General features: G+C 46.4%; 1 protein-coding gene across 3 annotated transcripts in view; it reads left to right on the top strand.

The window, feature by feature from the left end:
* The window catches only part of STRN (striatin), a 198,359-nt gene that overhangs the window by 139,758 nt on the left and 46,547 nt on the right, over positions 1-12,054 (top strand). For all 3 annotated transcript variants that reach the window (XM_069769151.1, XM_069769149.1, XM_069769150.1), the window contains 2 exons: positions 8,810-8,946; positions 10,926-11,101. In XM_069769151.1, the coding sequence (XP_069625252.1) occupies positions 8,810-8,946; positions 10,926-11,101 (313 nt within the window). The remainder of the gene's footprint in view (positions 1-8,809; positions 8,947-10,925; positions 11,102-12,054) is intronic.

Below are 12,054 nucleotides of genomic sequence, written 5' to 3'. Positions count from 1 at the left end.
CCCTGGAAGCTCGTCTCAGTTCTTTGGTCAGGCTTGTCAGCCAGGGCTGCCTGTTGATTGTACGAGTTTTGCTATGTGTGAGGGGGGCAGCTGAATCAAGTGTTGCTGTTATTGTGGTGTTATAAAAAGTGGCAGCAGCATCTGTGTCACAAAGGGAAGCTATGTCTGTAAGAAGGATAAAGAACTCAGAGACTGATTGTAAATTGAGGTGTTTGAGATTTCTGTGAGGGTGAGTGAGTTTGTGGAGTGGGGGTTGCGCACTAGGAGAGGAGAGGGAAGAGAATGTTAGTAGGTTGTGGTCAGACAGAGGGAGGGGTGAGATTAGTAAGGGAACAGAGGCGGGTGAAGATGAGGTCCAGTGTGTGGCCATCTTTGTGAGTGGCTGCCAAGGACCATTGAGTGAGGCCAAAGGAGGCAGTGAGCTATTAAGTTTAGATGCAGCTGGGGTGGAAGTGCCAATTAAGATATTGAAGTAACCCATGATGATAGTGGGGATGTCAGCAGAGATGAAATAAAGTAGCCAGGTGATGAAGTGGTCGAGAAAGGTAGAGATGTCTATTTCTGGGGGGCGGTAGATGATAGCTGGAGGATGGAGAGGGGGTAGATGCGGACAGAGTGTACCTCAAACGAGGGAAGAGTAGCAGAGGGTGGTAGCAGAATTGGGGTAAAGGAGCAGGTATCAGACAGGAGCAAGCAACTTCCTCCACCATATAAACACATAGTCAACTGGAGCGAGGCAGGGAGAAGCTGCCGGAGATATGCCTCCGTCTACTCATCTTACAGTCCCCAGCCGACTCTTCCAGGCATAATTACTGTTTAACATCGCAGCATTTCAGAGTAAGACCTACCTGGCCGCAATCACTCAGCTAGGGTCTGATTCATACTGTCCATCTTTCGGGCAGCATGAATCACATGGCAGGTTCCCATTTACAGTCTCAAAGGAAATTTGCTATTGCGAGAGGTGCCCGGTACTGACTAATTTCTCCCCATTGAGAAAATATTCAAACTCGGCTAAGCTAATCGTGCATGTCTATGGGGCGAGGAGTCGAAACAAATTGAGTACATGAAAGACTTATTGGTAAGGTTAGGATGAGGAGAGTGATAACTCCGCTATTTGTGTTAAAGGAAGGTTTGTTTTTTCTGAAGCCAGCGTGTAGGGCATTACAGTATCTAATATCCTTAAATGTTTAATGCTTGTACAATTTGTTATGCTAGCTCTTGTTCAAAGCACTAACCACTCCATTAGCTTTTACACTAACATTCCACAATTGTCTATCTGTTTTAATATGGAATAAGTGAAGTTGAAGTTTCACTGGCTTATTTAAATAATTGTCAACGGTTTGTCCAGTAGTTATAAATTGGTCCCTATAATCAGTAATTATAGTTTCTCAAACTGGACTGCCTGATTCGGGCTGATAAGGATTTGGGCAGTTTCTCCTCACACGTCTGGTCATTCTGTTCTCCACAAAAAACACATACCGTATTTTTCGGACTGTAAGACGCACCCCAAATTTTGGAGTGGAAAATAGCAGAAAAAAGATTTTTATAAGATGGGGGTCCATTGTCTTGTCCGAATTTAACCCCTTAGTGACGGGGCCAAATTTTTAAAATCTGACCAGTGTCACTTTAAATAGTATTAACTCTAGAACGTTTCAACAATTCCCAGTGATTTTGAGGTTGTTTTTTTTTTTCATGGAGATTATAATTTATGATAATGGTAAATTTAGGTTGATAGGTTTTGTGTTTATGAAAAATATCAGAAACTTGACAAAAATGTAAAAAATTAGCAATTTTCAAACTTTGAATGATTATCCCTTTAATCCAGATAGTCATACCACACAAAAAACATTAATAAATAACATTTCCCCCATGTCGGCTTTACATCAGCACCATTTGTAAAATCTTGTTTTATTTTGTTAGCATTTTAGGAGGTTTTTCGTTTTTTCCATGGAAATTTGCTAAAAATATTTTTAGAGACCTATCCATGTTTGAAGTGACTTTATGGGTCCAATATAGTGCAAACCCCCAAAAAGTGATACCATTTTAAAAACCGCACCCCCTGACATATTGAAAACTGCTGTCGGGGAGTTTATTAACCCTTCAGGTGCTTTCCAGGAATGAATGCAAAATGACATGACCGGCATGAAAAAGTGTATTTTTACCACCTAAATGTCGCTAACTTCTGAACAGGCCACTGCAGCCAGCAGACTCTAAGGCCGCTGTTTGGCCAGGAACTGCCATGGCAAACATCAAGACCACACAATCATGATCTCAGGGTGCCAATGGAGATAAAGAGGAAGCCCCCACACTCTTTTAACCATTTATGTAATATATTCATTATTAACAGCAGCATCTAAGAGATTAAACAGATATGGACGGTGCGAACACTGATCATTGCAGATGCAGCAAGTTGTCGGCTATAGTGTACAGCCGACAGCTGCTGGATTATCACCTGTATGGGGATGCAATTTCTCCTTCGCCTCATTGGGGGACACAGACCATGGGTGTATGCTGCTGCCACCAGGAGGCTGACACTAAGTAATACAAAGAAAGTTAGCTCCTCCCCTGCAGTATACACCCTCCTGCTGGATCCCAGCTAACCAGTTCTTGCTTAGTGTCCGTAGGAGGCACACGGACGGGTCTGCTATTCAGACCCAAAGAACTCTTTTTACTTTAAACTTTTACAACGGATGAAGGGGGCGACGGATTCTTTCATGTTCCGATCTCCCCCGAACCAACAACAGGCGAGCACGGGAGTTTTACCTCTCCGTATCCTCTCCTGCGACGTGGGAAGCCACTGCCTGAGCTGATTCTAGGGGCGACGGGCCCCTTCTAGGGCACCGATCTCCCCCCTCCCTTATCAGACGAGCACTGGAGTTTCACCTTCAGTATCCTCTTCTGCAGCCAGGCCTATTGCCGGACATTCAGCCCTGTCCACCAGGTTTTACCCTCGGCTGTACAGAGGCACCTTCCAGCGTGGCGTCCGAGCAGCCCCCACTGCATCACCACTGAAAATGCGGATGATGGAAGGAGGCAGACGGTTCCTCTCCACCCCCCTTCTGCAGGGATGGTGGATGGAGGCTCCCCAACCCTGCACCGTCTTATCTACCCCGGGCACAGCTCCTACCTGCAACATCTGCCATCCCCTTCATATCGGGGTAAGTGCACCGTGAGGGATTGTGTCTTCTGGCAGTCATAGGAGGGCTCCATAGCGGCAGGTCCCCACAGAGCTTCGCGGCACTTTTCCCTACAGTCCGCGGGTGCGCGCCGGCCGTATCCATAAATTTAGTCCCCGGCTTCGGCCCTGTTTAGGCCCCATCCCGGGAAGCCCCGCCCACCGCTTGCATCATTCTAGCGGCTCCGCCCCCCTATTCAGGCGCTTCTCATTCAAGACGAGATCTCGGCAGCCATCTTCTTCCTCCTGCCATTTCCGGTCCCTAGTTCATCTGGAAGGGGCTGCTGCCGGCGGTTTTCAGCGCTGAAGTCAGCGCTATTCCAGACGGGGGACTCAGAATCTCGGTAAGGTGAATCGCACCCCTCCCCCCGCACGCACCCCGCCAGCATAAAGGGACTAGCGTTCCCTGTTTTAAATACTTAAGACCTGCATTGTCCTGCAAGCTCCGGTCTTAAAGGCACAGGTCTCCTCATTCCCTGCTCTTAAAAAGACTCATGCCCAGTAGTCGCTGGGCTTATAGGTGCATCCCCAGCTTTCCATGGTTTTCTAATAAACACACCATAGTATTTAATCAAATAAGCTCAGGAGCCTCCGCTGCTGCCGATCCCGGCTCTTCCCAGAGTACCTAGTTCCCCTCAAGGGGCTCCACCTCTGGCATAATCCTTAAAAAATGCCCCGATCTTGACCAGCATTCCTGGTCTTAAAGGCACATGACCAGTATTCCTGGTCTTAAAGGCGCATGACAAGTATGCCCTGGTCTTAAGGGCACGTGACCAGCATGCCCTGGTCTTAAAGGCATGTGACCAGTATGCCCTGGTCTTAAAGGCACGTGACCAGTAGGCCTTGGTTCTTAAAGGCACATGACCAGCATGTCCTGCTTTTAAAGGCACATGAACAGTATGTCCTCTTAAAGGCACAGGACCAGTATTCCCTGGTCTTAAAGGCTCATGACCAGTATTCCCTAGTCTTAAAGGCGCATGACCAGTATTGACTGGTCTTAAGGGCACATCTTCAATCCTAAGCTGGTCACCCTAACTGCACTCTGGAGCACTCAGCATGCTCCCTCTCCTACAATGGGAGCCGTCGGCTAGCAGGGGCCGCAAGTATTCTAGAAAAACGCACAGGTTCTAGAAAATGGAAGTTTTCTTTTCCTGATCTCTCGCCCATGATTTGTGGAGAACAATGCTGAATATGGATCGGGTATTGCCTTGGATTGCCAGAGCTTCTGAGAAAGAGGGACTCTCTATTTATACCAAAATTGACGAGCGATGCACTGGACAGAAGCCTCTAAGTGGGATGCCATACCTGGTCGGATTTTTATGGGCGACGGGTCCTTTAAAGGGCACCGATTTCCTCCCACACCTTCAACAGACGAGCACACGGAGTGTCGCCTCCATGTATCCTCTTCTGCATCCAGGCCTAACGCCAGACAACCTGCCCTGTCCACTCGGGGACCTCAACTCTGAGGATGTACGGAGGTACACATTTTTGGCGTCCAAGCACCCCCCCTTTGTATCACCACTATTTAGCGGATGATGCAAGAAAGCGGACGATTCCTCTCCACGTCCCTGTTAAGAGGATGGTGGATTGAGGGTTCCTAATTTTCTACTCTGCACGACGATGGCAAGAGACCTGCTGGTTGCAGTCCCGCATTCTGCCACTTGGCAGACTATCCGGGTAGAATTTCTTGTGGTATACCTACCAGTATTCCTGCCCGATGTATCATCAATTAAGATAAGACAGACGGTCGGATAGCAAATCTAGTTCGTTCCGTCTTGTGGTTTCGGGTCCAGCGCTCTACCCTTCCTTAGCCGCCACATGGGTTGCTTGTCCAATAGTCTCCTGGTCAGAGACCTTAACTACTTCGTTTTCAACAGTATAGCTGGCCAATCAAATCTTCTGAGCGGGAGACTAGCAAGGGATCGTATCTCCTCTACAGACCCAACCAGCAGTGGAAGCATTGTCCAGGACAGTCTAGATCTAAGGGATCTTGGTTCCAAAAAGGAGGGAATGAAAGGTGTCACCATTCCTGGACCTCAAACTTCTAACAACCTTTGACAAGGTCTTCCTTTTTTCGGTTGAAGTTCCTCCGCTCAGCCATTACTTCAACAGAAAGAGGTGGACTTTTCTGGCATCCATCGACATTCGGGATTCTTACCCTCACATGCCTATTTCTCCCCTCTACAATAATCTCTTTCCATTCGCGAACAGCATTTTCAAGTCTCGACCTTGCCCTCCGGCCTGGCTACCACACCAGAGTGGTCGCAAGGGTCATGACGGTTGTCATGTGCTTCTTGCATCCTAGAAGCATGGTCGTCCTGCCCTATTTGGTCGACTTTGTAGCCGCTCTTCAAGGACTACGCTGAGTCGTCTATATCACTTGCAATACCCTCTCAACTGGGCTAACAGCTAAACTTAGACAAGTTTTTTTTTTTTCTCATTCCCAGTCCAGCAGATCCTCTTTGAGGATGATTCTGCCCAAGAAGGATGGTTATTCTCTCTCTCGAGTCAAGGTCGTGGCCCTTCAACAGAGAGCTTGTGCACTTGATCACTCATTCCCTCGGTTCATTCAATTCGCTAGGAGGGTTCTGAGAAAAAAGACGACAATGGAAGCAGTTTCCTTCGCTGCGCTCGTTTTCTGCAAGTCAATCAGGCTTTCAAAGGGTAGTCTTTGAGCTCCTTCCTCGTCCAGAGCCTTCTCCTGGTCCAATGGTTATTAGGGAATACCAATGCCAGTCTTCTTCTCCCTATCATTTCTCTGGAGATCTGAACGGTACGACTAATCCTACAGCAAGGTCCACTGCCTTTAGGCGGGTCTTTCAGTTGGATAATGCCACGGCTGTGCCACACGTTAACCATCTAGCAAGTACCCACAGTCAAGTGCCATGGCCAAGGTACCTCGCACTCTCTGATGAGCCGAGATCTATCATTCGGTGATCTCAACAGTACATATCCCTGGAGTAGAACACCGGGCGGCAGACATATTCAGCCGTCAGGGTTTCTCCTCAAGTGAGTGGGAACTTCACTCAGAGGTCTTCCATCGGATCTGCCTTCACTGGAGTACTCCAGATGTAGGTCAGATGGCGTCCAAGCTGAACGCCAATGTACTCCAGTTCATGGTTTGGCCTCGAGATCCAAGACCATGGTTTGGCCTCGAGATCCAAGACCATCGCAGTGCATGCTCTGTTCTTCCATGGTACCAATTTCTATAACCCCTCTTTCACTACGTCTGAGATCTTTTCGGAAGCAGGAGGGGCCCCCAGTGATCCCTTAGTCCCGCACTAACCATGTCAGGTTTTCTCGCTTGCGGTTCTAGTATTTTTCCGTCTTATTGCGACAAAACTGAAAATATGGACTTTCTCCCAGGGAGCCTTAACCTGTAGTTCTTCCCTACCGCGTACCGTTTGATCCTTGGGACCTTAATGGTCCTGGGCATCTTACAGTGGACTCCTTTTTTGATCCGGACAGACTTTACTATCAGGGAAGGTCTCTTCCCTTCTTTCTCTGCGTTCTTGTCCTCCGGATGAGTCTTCAGAACTCGACGTTCTGTTCTTTGTCTTTTTTCCTTATTACCATCAAGGCAGGGTTGCCCTCAAGCCATCCCCTTCCCTAGTTGCCAAGGTGGTATTGTATTCCCACTGTTGCAGGGGCATCGTCCTCTCATCTCTTTCTGCTCCAGTCCACAAAACGGAATGGGTTCTCCATAATCTGGAAGAAGTGAGTGCTCCGAGTGGGTACGTATCGAGGACGGCGTCCTTCCAAAGGTTGGACACTTTACTTGGGTTTCTCGATGGTAAGTAGGCTTCCTGACGGTCGCAGGAAGGGTTTAGCCGTTTCTTCGGCCATGTTAGCCTGTTGGATTCTTTTCTCCATCCAGGAGTCCTTCCGGGCTAGATGTCAGCCTATTTCCCTGTCTGAGGGCTCTAGGCACCAGACGTCGGCAAGCACGACCGCAAGCTTGCGAATTCCTCCAGTCCGCATGCATTCTTGAAGCTCTATTATTCACATACCTCCACAGATGTGAGTCTGGGCAGGCGGACTTTGCAGGCCGCGGTGGCGCACTTGTAAGTAGCGGTTAGACGGCCTGATCCAATGTTGTTCCCACCCAGGGACTGCTTTGGGACGTCCCATGGTCTGTGTCCCCCAATGAGGCGAAGGAGAAATAGGGATTTTTGTGTACTCACCGTAAAATCCTTTTCTCCGAGCCATTCATTGGGGGACACAGCTCCCACCCATTAGCTTATGCTTTGTTTTTATCTTTTGATATGTTATGCCCTATGTTATTAGCTTATGCTTTGTTTTTATCTTTTGATATGTTATGCTCTCATATATAATATGACATGCTATACGCTTATATGTTGCTATTGATCTCCTACTGCTTTTGCACCGAACTGGTTAGCTGGGATCCAGCAGGAGGGTGTATACTGCAGGGGAGGAGCTAACTTTCTTTGTATTACTTAGTGTCAGCCTCCTGGTGGCAGCAGCATACACCCATGGTCTGTGTCCCCCAATGAATGGCTCGGAGAAAAGGATTTTACGGTGAGTACACAAAAATCCCTATTTTCTTATATCGCAGGTCAGTAAAATGACGTATTGACAGTCGTTAAGGGGTTAAGATATCTTACCTGAGGGCCGGTGGTGGTAGAACGGGTTCACAGGAGGCATGGTCCCTTCCCCAGGAAGCCGGCGGCAGCAGAAGTGGGGCAATGCTGCAGTCCTGGGGTGCGATGCTGTGGGTCCAGTGTTGGCGTTGAGGCAGAGCATAGAGCAGGGTCCCTTTATCAGGATGCCTGCCACAGAAATGTGGTGACGCCTCGGGCCAGTATCCATGGCGAGCAGAGCTGAGTGCATCACTGGTTTCTCTGTGGCTATCTTACTGAGGCCACGCGTGGGCAGATTGAGATCTCGTCAGCTTTTTGCTTCAGGAATATGGCCGCCGAGATTTCAGTCTGCGCATGCGCAGCCTCCGGTGGTCATTTTCCTGAAGCCAAGGGCCGACGAGAACTCAATCTGTGCATGAGCCACTTCCGGGGGCCCACGGCTTCAGGAAGATGGCCGCAAGGAAACAAACTATGCACTCCCCACTGCTGACATAGAGCCTCAGCATCACCACACCGCTGCCGCCGCCGGTTCTGCTGCTACGCCACTGCCGCAACCCCCCGGTAAGGTTGCATTTAGACTATAAGATGCACCCCCCATTTTCCTTCCAAATTTTTTTAGGGAAAAAGTGCGTCTTATAGTCCGAAAAATACGGTAATCAGTTGGCCAAGGTTTATTCGCACTTCAGGAGAGTTCTCTAGTTGTCTACCCTAATATATGGCTTATTAAAAGATTACCAAGCATGTATTGTAAGTTAGCTGCAAAACCAAGTATACTAGAAAGTTTAGTTCCACCAAGATATCAGAAAGAAAGTATCTAGCTTCTCCTGCTATTTTTGTAGGAACTTGATGCATCAAGTTGTTTTGTACATCATTGCATGAAATTAAGACATGAGGTTTTTCGTAAACTAATGATGTACCGTAAATTCATTATGTACTAAAAGGCACTTATCCTAATCCTTTACCAATGGCCAATATTAAAAAAGTCTATATAAATATGTACAAATTATATTTTCATTCTGTTTTTATTTTTTAGTTGAAGCATTAACGTTTCCACCATCATCTGGGAAATCTTTCATCATGGGAGCAGATGAAGCATTAGAAAATGAACTAGGACTAGGAGAATTGGCTGGACTCACAGTGGCCAATGAGGCAGACTCTTTAACATATGATGTAAGTTATGATGGATTGAGGTTTGTTTTTAAAGGGAACCTGTCAAGTGAAAAGCGCCAGGGCTGCCATCAATGGTGTATGTGGCTCTGAGCAAAGGGGGATGGGGTGGGAGGAAGGGTGCTAGACTGGGTGAGACACACTGTGGGCCGGGCTAATTACTTTAGCTTGTCCCAGTCACTCACGGACGCACTCACACCGTATTGCTGCATCAGAAGGGGCTGGTTGTGTCTGACATGTGACATCAGACACTGCCAATGCTCCCCTGGCCCTTGTAGCACATTATATTCAGGAGTTGAAGGCTCGAAAGTGATTCATCCACTCGCCTCTCCGACCTCCCATTTGCCCACCTTTCTGCTCGTTCATTGTAAAGTTGAAGGTTGTCAGTAGTTTGCAGGCAGCAAAGTTCAACCCTCCGGACTGCTGCTAGTCTGCCTGCCTTCATGCAATAAGGTACAGTTGCATGTCTTAAAGGGGGTATTGTAGTAACCTAATACTTAACCTGTACGCATAACATATGAGAGCCAGTTCACATGGCAGATCTTCAAGCAGAAGACTTGTGCGGACAGCCATGCCGACATTCTGCCGAATATCCACGGCGGCCGCTCCCTTCGTGCCTCCCAGTCATCTCTATGGGAGACAGCGATCGGGATTGTGGAACAGCGCGAGTTTAAGGAGCAGCCGTTTGGAGAAAAGACCTGTCCACACCAAAATTCTGCTTGAAAATCTGCTGGGTGAGCTGACTTTTACAATGGACATGCGTGCAGCTGCTAGAATCAGCTGCTCCTCTCATTTCAGGGGGAATTGAGGTTTATGGGAGCCCCATTCTTGTGATTATTGGGGGGGGTCACAAGTGTCCAATGTTCCATATCTACAAACCGGCAAGAGAGCAGCCTCCATAAATGTACAGAAAGAAGAATACAATGATCTGCAATCAGAAATATAGATTGTAAATTGGCACAATCTGGTTTCATTTACCTCATTTTTCGGATTATAACATGCACTTTTTCACCCTCAAATTTGGCTGGGAAATTGGGAATGTGGCTTACAATCTGAACCGTAGCTGCGATGGAGCGGGGTCACAGGGTCGCTGCTGCAAAAAGCTTCTGGCGGAGGCAACAGTGGGGCAATGCTGCAGGCCTCAGGCTCATAGGACGGGGTGTTCGGCGGTGTGAGGGCTCTGCCGATATTTTGTGAAAGCCCCAGAGCCCCGCATAAAACCCCATATCTCTAAAAACTGTATGGTGGAATTTTTTTTTTCTTTTTTTTTTTTTTTAAAAAAAAGGAATACTCAGGAGAGCAGCAAGAATACTGAAAGAGAGTAAAAACTTCCCCCTTATGACCTGTTATGGAGGTTTTCCTATACAGTGGTAATGATTAGTGATCAGATAGGATTAGGTCATCAGTATCATTTTAGTGAAAACCCATTAAAATGTTTATTCGTACCTCAGGGGTTCGATCTTTTCTCTTTTTTTCTTTTAATCCATGTAAATAAATATTCAGTATAATATCCCTTATAAATATATAAATAATGTTTTTTTTAAAGATACAATTTATATCGCAAACTTCTATCACTTAAAACAAACATGACATTCTTCTTAAACCACTGCCACCCTTGTACATTGGCTTTGTCTGGTATTGCAGAGCCCGGGACAGTGTGATAGTCAGAGAACGTATAAGCTGTCCTTAGAAACCCCTTAAAACAGTGTTTCCCAAACTCTGGTCCTCACGGCCACCAACAGATCATGTTTTCATTATCTCCTCAGTGTTGCACAGGTGAGAACCTGCGGCAGTTTTTGATGCCTTGATAATTCCTTCAGACCTGTGCAATACTAAGGAAATCCTGAAAACATTATCTGTTGAGGGCCATGAGGACTGGAGTTAAGAAAACCGCCTTAGATAAAACCCATTTTTCTACTAAATTTGCTTATGTACAGGTTTGTGTTTGCATCGGTTTGTAAGTGTTCCTGGTTCTTTCGCAGATTGCAAACAACAAGGATGCACTCAGAAAAACATGGAATCCTAAGTTTACACTTAGAAGTCACTTTGACGGAATACGGGGACTTGCGTTCCACCCTACAGAGCCAGTACTGATCACTGCATCAGAAGATCATACACTAAAAATGTGGAATCTGCAAAAGACTGCTCCTGCAAAAAAGTAAGACCTTCATTGTTTTCACTAGAATTTCTAGATAATCTTATTGAACACTGATGAGACATGACATATGGACATATAGCCTCTGTAGCTAACTGCTCCTTTTTTCAGTGTTTTCGCGTGGAGACGAGACACTAAATGACTCCCATCCTTACTAGAAGAGACTAATACTGATGCCTAGTATAGGGCAATATTGGAGGCACTTTCAGATTACTAAATAACCCAGTATATTTTTAAAAAAATTAATGGTGGATGTGCATTAAGGATTATTGTGCTCGTTGCAAGGTATTGCTTAGCCACAACATACAGTTGTGGCCAAAAGTATTGACACCCCTGCAATTCTGTCAGATAATACTCAGTTTCTTCCTGAAAGTGATTGCAAACACAAATTCTTTGTTATTATCTTCATTTAATTTGTCTTAAATGAAAAAAACACAAAAAGAATTGTCCTAAAGCCAAAATGGATATAATTCCACACCAAACATAAAAAGGGGTGGACAAAAGTATTGGCACTGTTCGAAAAATCATGTGGTGCTTCTCTAATTTGTGTAATTAACAGCACCTGTAACTTACCTGTAGCACCTAACAGGTGTTGGCAATAACTAAATCACACTTGCAGCCAGTTGACATGGATTAAAGTTGACTCAACCTCTGTCCTGTGTCCTTGTGTGTACCACATTGAGCATGGAGAAAAGAAAGAAGACCAAAGAACTGTCTGAGGACTTGAGAAACCAAATTGTGAGGAAGCATGAGCAATCTCAAGGCTACAAGTCCATCTCCAAAGACCTGAATGTTCCTGTGTCTACAGTGCGCAGTGTCATCAAGAAGTTTAAAGCCCATGGCACTGTGGCTAACCTCCCTAGATGTGGACGGAAAATAAAAATTGACAAGAGATTTCAACGCAAGATTGTGCGGATGTTGGATAAAGAACCTCGACTAACATCCAAACAAGTTCA

This window comes from Ranitomeya imitator, chromosome 5 (assembly GCF_032444005.1).
Source record: "Ranitomeya imitator isolate aRanImi1 chromosome 5, aRanImi1.pri, whole genome shotgun sequence".
Taxonomy (NCBI): Eukaryota; Metazoa; Chordata; class Amphibia; order Anura; family Dendrobatidae; genus Ranitomeya; species Ranitomeya imitator.
Note: the sequence above shows the minus strand (reverse complement) of the source record. Positions and strands in the feature narration are given on the sequence as shown.